At 45.6% G+C, this 8,434-nt stretch overlaps 1 protein-coding gene across 1 annotated transcript in view; it reads left to right on the top strand.

Moving 5' to 3' along the window:
- LOC106811346 (endonuclease 4 homolog) overlaps positions 1–5,538 on the top strand; it is a 9,205-nt gene extending 3,667 nt beyond the window's left edge. The window contains exons 5-6 of the mRNA XM_014814932.1: positions 4,324–4,517; positions 4,871–5,538. Of these exons, the coding sequence (XP_014670418.1) occupies positions 4,324–4,517; positions 4,871–5,052 (376 nt within the window). The 3' untranslated portion in view covers positions 5,053–5,538. The remainder of the gene's footprint in view (positions 1–4,323; positions 4,518–4,870) is intronic.
- The last annotated feature ends 2,896 nt before the right edge of the window (positions 5,539–8,434 follow it).

Raw genomic sequence — 8,434 nt, 5'->3', positions numbered from 1 at the left:
AAGTATGTATTATACACTAGCTGTCAGGGACACACCATCGGTGGCAAGTAGGTACTATACCCTAGACGATCGGCAGCCCGGATATCGCGCGAAGCGCGAAAAACGCTGTGTAGCGGCACACTAACACAACAACGCTGCACTCATTGAATAGAAATTTCAACGGGTTTACTATATAGCGTAATTGTGGGGCAATCGCTGAATTGAGCAGTTCTGGCGATTGCACGACGGGTTTGACTACCCACGTAGCTAGAGATTTTCTAGAAATGGTCGTAATTCTTGGTTCGCTACTAGGCGCGCTTGGTTTGCTGTAAAAAACGGAGTTGAACTTTTTTGTGCCAGCGACTAGTTCAGGCCCCCATATCAGTGTAGTACATATAACGTGCAATAGATGGCGCAACGAGGCTATATGCATAGCATTTGCCTAGCACTTTCCTGCAGACGGCTCGGCCGGCTATAACCTAGACTGGTACCCGGTCGACAGTTCCACACGCTACACTAACTTCAGTGTAGCGAAGGATACTTGCCCGAGTGAAGGTGGCGAATGGGTACCAGTCTAACTATAACCCCCCAAACTCTATCCAGCGCCCGTTCGACGTTCGTACACTCAGATTTATGAGTTCCCAAAAAAAGACGGAATATCAACGGATTTCCAGGTAATTTATTTCGGAGAGAAAGTAATACGAGTCCGTAAATGGCACGCGCAAATACGCACATAGATTTCAGGGCCGTAGCAGAGGAAGGTGACGGGAAATTCTCGCGCGTCGCAATGGTCAGAAACAGTCAAAAACGGGCGAGTAATGTCGCTTCAACGCATTTTTTTCGACACTCTGTTAACTCACATGTTTGTCGGTCGAAATGAACAAAGAACACCCTCAACAGCACCCCTGTCGATTTTAAAGGGGCTACCCCCACATTTACGAAAATGACATAGGTCTCAATGGGACCCATGATCTCTATCCTTGAACCGACCATTTCGCGGGTGCTGAAGTATGCGGTTAGTGAATGATGAAGTATTGGGTATTCTTCCGTATGCATTATTTCTGTGTCCTGATTTTCCTGGTGGGGCATGTCATCGCGCAATGTCTGACAATTGAACGACCGTGCAATGTAAAGCATATAGAGTCCTAGCATATAACAGCATATATTGCGATGTATTTGTAACCGTTCATTCCATTTACCTCACCAGCCTTATAAGCAGTAAGGAAATACCGCTGTTCACTCGTGTTCTTGATGGTTCGATGGTTTCTTTGTGTGTTATACTTGTAACTGCCTCAGCAGACTTTGCCTTTGCCGGCTCATGTACAGCTGGCTGATGTGCTGTGCGATGGGAAGCATCAGTATTGACACTGCATATATACTGCAGTACAGGGAAAAAAATTATTTTTCGGGGGCTACTTTTCAAGCTCGCGTGCATGAAAATAGCACTCTAAAATGTTGTTGGCATTGAACTCTATGCAAATTTACGGGGGCTCTTTTTGGCATTTCCGGGGCTCTTTTAGGCATTTCGGGGCTAAATCGCCCCGAGCCCCCGTGTATTTTTTTCACTGCTGCAGTATATATACAACTAACCCCCAACACCATATACAAAACACAGTTCGAGTTGTGAGTTTGGTTTCGTTGGTGGATAAAGTAGATGGTTAGGTGGTGTTGTGTGACAGTTCCCTTCAACACGACATATGTACTGCTGTCATGACGTTCTGTAGCAGCACAGAGCAGAGCAATACGCAGAGGAATCAGTTCGATGTTACGAATAGCCACATAATGCGCATACTCTCTCATACAACATCGTCATCCATTTCTTCATGCAATCATGGTGTGATCTCTCTGATGTTCATATATCAAGTGTTACATAGGACAGGCGCCATGGGGCGCTGTACAACTTATAGTGAAAACGCCTAAGACCACACGGAAATGAAACCACCGCGAAATCAAAACCTTTGCTCTAGCCCCCCCCCATCTGTACGACCCCCGTCGCGAATTCCTCCCACGTCCCAAATCTCTGCCCTCTGTGTCCCCCCTAAAATTCCGGACTGTTTGCTGGCAGCTATGGATCCGTGCGCCGGCCTATGCATTCGGCGCACGGATCCATAGCTGCCAGCGCTGCATACTGTCGTACGACGTTCCCGCGGTTGTGTGCGCCTTGCCGGGGAACTGCGCGCAAGATCCGCGCTCAGCGGTTAGAATCAACACCTCCTTTCGGCAACACTTCTCTTGTATCCCGTCTCATCTGGCTGTCAGGAACACAATATAGGTGGCAAATATGAATTATTCATGTGTTGTCAGGAACATAGCATCGGTGGCAAGTATGTATTATACACTAGCTGTCAGGGACACACCATCAGTGGCAATTTGATATATAAGGCATGTACTATATGTACTATACACTAGCTGTCAGGAACATAGCATCGGTGGCAAGTATGTACTATATCCTAGCTGTCAGGAACACACTATCGGTGGCAAGTATGTATTATTCATGTGTTGTCAGGAGCATAGCATCGATGGCAACTATGTATTATACACTAGCTGTCAGGAACAGACTATAGGTGGCAAGTATGTATATTACACTAGTTGTCATGAACATACCATCGGTGGCAAGTATGAGTTATTCATGTGTTGTCAGGAACATTGCATCAGTGGCAAATATGTACTATACACTAGCTGTCACAAACACACTATCGGTGGCAAGTATGAATTATTCTAATGTTGCCAGGAACACACTATCGGTGGCAAGTATGTATTATACACTTGTTGTCAGGAATACACTATCGGTGGCAAGTATGTATTATATACTAGCTGTCAGGAACACACCATCCATGGCAATTATATATATAAAGCATGTACTATAGACTAGCTGTCAGGAACAAAGCATAGGTGGCAAGTATGTACTATATATTTGTTGTCAGGAACATACCATTGGTGGGAAGTATGTGTTATACATTTATCAGGGACACACCAGCAATGGCAAGGACGTGCACAGTGTTACGGGGCAGGCCTTGCATTTCTTGTCTGGTATAAGCCCAACCAATTCGTCCAAACCATGCTGACTATTTGTGAAAAAAAATGTTTATAATGAAATATCTATTTGTTTATTTATACAATATTTATGTAATATAATAATAACTTGTTTACTAGTTGGAATATACATAGGTTCATGATTGTACGTATATGACTATACTGCTTGACAGCCACCAGCAAAAGCACAATCTTGTGGAACTATACCTACATTCAACTAAAAGACTGGGTCGAGCTCACTGCAAACCAGACATTGCTTGAGTGTGGCCTCATGAGTTAATAGATAGATTCCTGAGTCTCAGTGTGTCAGAAAGCACCACAACAATTCTCAGTCCCATATCCAGGGATAGAAATTAACTTTTGAACAAGGGAGTCCAACGGACTCTCTACCCTCAAAAAGAGGGAGTCCGCAGCAAAATGAGGGAGTCCGCAGTCTGAGGTTCAAAATTAAAGATATTACCAATAACGCATGTGCTTAATTTTTAAGATTCATGCAGTTGCACGTCTGCCAAATTTTCTTTGGACATTAGCTGAAAAAATACAGTAATTCAGCGAGGCCGTTCTCTGGAACGAACTAGTTAGTATGGCAGAATTTTCAGGGAGTCACACGGACTCCTGTATATGTCAAATCAGGGAGTCCGACAGTAAAGCAGGGGGTATTTGACTCCGGACTCCCGTTAATTTCGCACCTTAAGCACATAAAAGCTACTTTACAAGTCGATGATTAATTGGTATGCGGTGGAATGCCATGAAAATTGTGAATCAGAATTTTGCAGAGGTTATTGATCTTTTACTGTTATCAGAGAGCACATCTGATTGCACATCCTAGAGTAATCCTCGTGACATACAGAAATGCAGTGTCCAAGGTCATGCCGTCGTCGTGGCATGCACGATGCCTCTGCTAGTATCAGCTTGGCTATATTGCACTGCTACATAGGCGATCGCGACAGTGCCGGGAATTAACGCAATTTATGGATGCACCCTCTGTCATGAATTCCATTACGAGATGAAAGCAAACGATGTGTACATCGGGCATTCTAACCTCGACTGGATGCCTCGCCCATAACTAACGACTCGTCACAATGCAGTCGAAATGCACCGAGACATCTCACTCGATACCCACCAAAGTGTCCCGCCCACTCCCTAGCGCCAGGTCCCATGACCTGCTGCCTTCTTGCTTTCCTGGATACTAGCATGTTGTGTGGCACTCTAAATGCGTCGAGGTGGTGTCGTGCCTGTCTCTTGCCACCACATCCCATCGCTACTGCGTCGCACTATCTAGTCTCGCGCTGACGTTTTTCCACGCGGCAGGTTCGAGGAGTTGCGGGCGATCATCGACAAAGTCGAGGACCAATCTAGGATTGGCGTGTGCCTGGACACGTGTCACGCGTTCGCCGCAGGTCATGACCTTGCGACGAAGCTGGGATACGAAGCCATGATGAATGAGTTCAAGGTCGTCATCGGGATGAACTACCTCAAGGCCGTTCACCTCAACGACTCCAAAGGTGAGACAGACGTTCTCTCCCGGAACGTACGCCACCGACTCACAGGTTTCTGTGCCTCTAGCATTCCTCACTGGTGGGAATTTAATGCGCAGGCATTTGACGACTGCATCCGCATCGTCACGTGATGACAAAATCATAATCGTGCTTGTGAATTTCCGTATTTGCGTTGTATTTCACTGTTGAATGTTGGTGCGTCATTTGTGATGGCACATTTACTCTCAGTGCTTTTGGGGTTAATCTTGTTTGTACGTTTGCCAATTGTGTAGTATGTGAGTGTGTCAATATTCTCAGCTTACTCTAGTAACGCTCATTGCCTGTCATGCCATTTGTTGATAACATTGTTGTTAATACAGGTGCCCTGGGCTGTCACCTCGACCGGCACGAGAACATTGGTAAAGGTCACATTGGGATTGCAGGATTTCAGTTTCTTATGAACGACCCACGGTTTGATGGAATTCCGCTTGTGCTGGAGACGCCTCTAGATGTCTCTGATGATCACGAAGTCGAGATACTGTATGGCCTGTGTGACAACTAGTGTTATATAAATGTCTGCAGCGTTTCATGTGTGTATTCATTGTTCTACAGCCTTGTATGATACATTGTCTGCAACGTTCTGTATCACTTGGCAATGGTTCCATGTTTGTTTACTGTTCGTATTATTGGATTACATCATATTTTTCATAATCTTGTGTATGTGCTTAACTGCGCATTTGGATGTGTACTTTGATAATAACCTTAATTATGCTTTGTGTAAATTCCTGTTTGTTACACATTCCATGCTATTAAGCAGATTTATTTTTGTATTTCCCCAGTTATTTAAACTCGTATAGTTTTTTATATAAGCGTGAATATTTACAGCAATCGAGTCGGCTATTTGCAAAAGTATGAGTCATCAATCTAGTTTTGTATTCAAGTATTTACTGAACACCGGGTTAGGTGTCTTATGTCTATTTCTTATATGTTAGATATATTATTAAGTAAAGGGTAAGCATAATATAAGAGTGCTAGATATAATCATGGATACCTTGTGTTCGTTTTTGTGGTTGTGAGTGTGTAACTGAAACAGAGGTCGTGCTAGCAGTTTATTCTATAGAAAATCTAAGAATTGGGGCTATTCCGATTTCTCTAGGTACGTTGCAAACGCGTCCTGCTGTATATTCTAATATACATATTCGTATATATACTACATCTCGTTTGCACAGTCAGCTACAGTTAACCCGTAATAACCTGCGCAACTCTTACTGCTCTCGTGATATCCTCTACTACAGACCTCAGCTACGTAGCAGTATCGCCTTCCCGGTAGCGCGTCTCTCAGGGGTACTGCCTAAGGAACACTCCAAGGAGTAGACAGGGGTGGGAAGTGCAGTGTCGGCTGCCAACATCGCCGTTGAACTATACATTTGAAAACGTCGCGACGACGGAGGTATACTCGGCGCTGCTTTACACGTATTCGTTCTAAGTGCGTGAGTAAGTAAGTGAGTAAGTTTCAGCTGGACATGGCGCTGGGATTTTAACAGCTGCTGTGCGCACAGAGCGCCCTGCAAAGATGTGTGCAGTGCGCAGAAATGTCTTGGCGCAGTTCTAAATGTCTACTTTATTTTAACCAAATGGAATGCCGGCATTCGCTGAACGAATCCATTACATGAAAAAAACACCGGGCAGCTCTCTCGCTCGTCGCGTTGCATAATTTATGTGTTCCTCTGCGCGATTATCAGCGATAAGTGGACGCCTCGCTTATGACATTACCTGTCATATAGCTCCGACAGGTGTCGCTGATAACGGTCACTGATGTGGATGGAGGGAGGTCGTGGTGCGAGGCAGCCCCTCCGATGTCTGTATAGCGCTGACGTTAGTTACTTACTGCTGCTGTCTGAGCTTGATTACTCTGCGTAATGCATGAGCGCGTTAATTCCCACCGGCATTGTTACGATGCCGGTAATGATCGTAATATCTTTCTCTAATTCCCAGCTGGACATTCCTTCCTCTCCCCTCCCTCTCCGCCTCGCCGCTCCTCCTGTCGTCCCGTGCGTTTCCCGTGCAAATGGTTTTCTCGTCCGATATAATATATTGTCCATCTTATATTATATCAATCTCGGAACTGAGTATTGCGCGAGCGGGTGGGTGCGGGGGTGTGGGTGGGTAATTGCAGCTAACGATATTGTTGTATTATACGGGGCAACGAACGATTCCGCGACCAATCTTCTCTCGTTCGATGGCCTTTAGAAAGATACGGGAAAAGATGCGTTCTATTCACACACCACGATATGATCAATTTTACTATAACGTTATTTCGCACTCTCGCTATTGCCATTATGTTCGTATGTCCGTATAATTTTTGTTACCTACCTCTTCGGTCGATACATAGGTATATAACATCACCAATTCGAGGAATAAGATACGCAAAATCGTAAAAGCAATGTTTTTTTCGCGTTGCTAATGTAACATGTTGGGAGGCGAAGTGTTTGCCGGGAGTGTAGGCGCCAATCATGCGCTGCAGTGCTTGCCGTCGATGCACGCACGCATGCACGCACGCACGCACGCACTCCCGCTCGCTCGCTAGCACGCACGCCCGCGGACACATGTCTCGTCTGTCTGCAACTAAAGTAATTAAAAAGCAAACTTACATTTCCACAGTTCACTATGGGCAGGTGTTCGTTCAGGGAACAACAATTAATGCAAACATGAAACGCGAGTTCAAACGCGTTGATATCAATATCAATATCAACAACAACTCGCGCATGCTGTAACGTGACGCACGTGACGTCAAACAATTTCCTGTCCATTCCTGCGTACCGTGTTCGGCAGACGGCGGGGGAGGCAACATGACGCGCGCACGTGATTGATTGACACGATCCGACGGCCGCCGCAACCCGCAAATTCAACAATCACCATCGCGAGTTTTAAATTCGAACTTTTGCGCGGACACCTTTCGCGCCACTTCTCACAGAGTGTCAACGGGAGAGATGACATCGCTGCTTATACCTGTCACCGCGCGTGAGGCACACGGCGTAGACGGCGTCCGCAAACGTTCAATTTTCTTTTAATTTCCTTTATTTGTAAAACTAACGGGAGAAATTCCCGGATCGGCTGTTGTCGCGTCGCCGACGATTAGACAGGATCGATGTAAGCCCGGAGGAGGCGAGTTCACAAGACGCTTATCGCATCCAACACAGATCAGACGCTTAACACATTCAGATTCACACATCTATGAATTCAGCGAATGCCGTGCTGAAACTCCCGGCAACGTTTACTTGAGTAACGGCAGCTACTGGCAGCGTCTCTATAGAGCTACTGTCAGCGTCCCTATAGAGCTACTGTCAGCGTCTCTATAGAGCTACTGTCAGCGTCCCTATAGAGCTACTGTCAGCGTGCCTATAGAGCTACTGTCAGCGTTCCTATAGAGCTACTGTCAGCGTCCCTATAGAGCTACTGTCAACGTCCCTATAGAGCTACTGTCAGCGTCCCTATAGAGCTACTGTCAGCGTCTCTATAGAGCTACTGTCAGCGTCCCTATAGAGCTACTGTCAGCGTCCCTATAGAGCTACTGTCAGCGTCTCTATAGAGCTACTGTCAACGTCTCCATAGAGCTACTGTCAGCATCCCTATAGAACTACTGTCAGCATTCCTATAGAACTACTGTCAGCGTCCCTATAGAGCTACTGTCAGCATCCCTATATAGGCTACTGTCAGCGTCTCGTTATAGGAGCTATCTGTCAGCATCCGCTATAGAACTACATGGTCAGCATTCCTGATAGAGACTACTGTCAGCATCCCTAATAGACTAGTAGAGCTACTGTCGCGGTCTCCTAAAAGAGCGTTATTCTGTGCAATCTGAAAGCTTATAAGGTTACTGTGACTAATTATGATCAGTTGACTCAGATGTGCATGTATAGAAATAGACTTAAGTGATCACTTTG

Source organism: Priapulus caudatus, unplaced genomic scaffold (genome assembly GCF_000485595.1).
Source record: "Priapulus caudatus unplaced genomic scaffold, Priapulus_caudatus-5.0.1 Scaffold529, whole genome shotgun sequence".
Taxonomy (NCBI): domain Eukaryota; kingdom Metazoa; phylum Priapulida; class Priapulimorpha; order Priapulimorphida; family Priapulidae; genus Priapulus; species Priapulus caudatus.
This window is presented reverse-complemented; position numbering and strand designations above follow the sequence as displayed.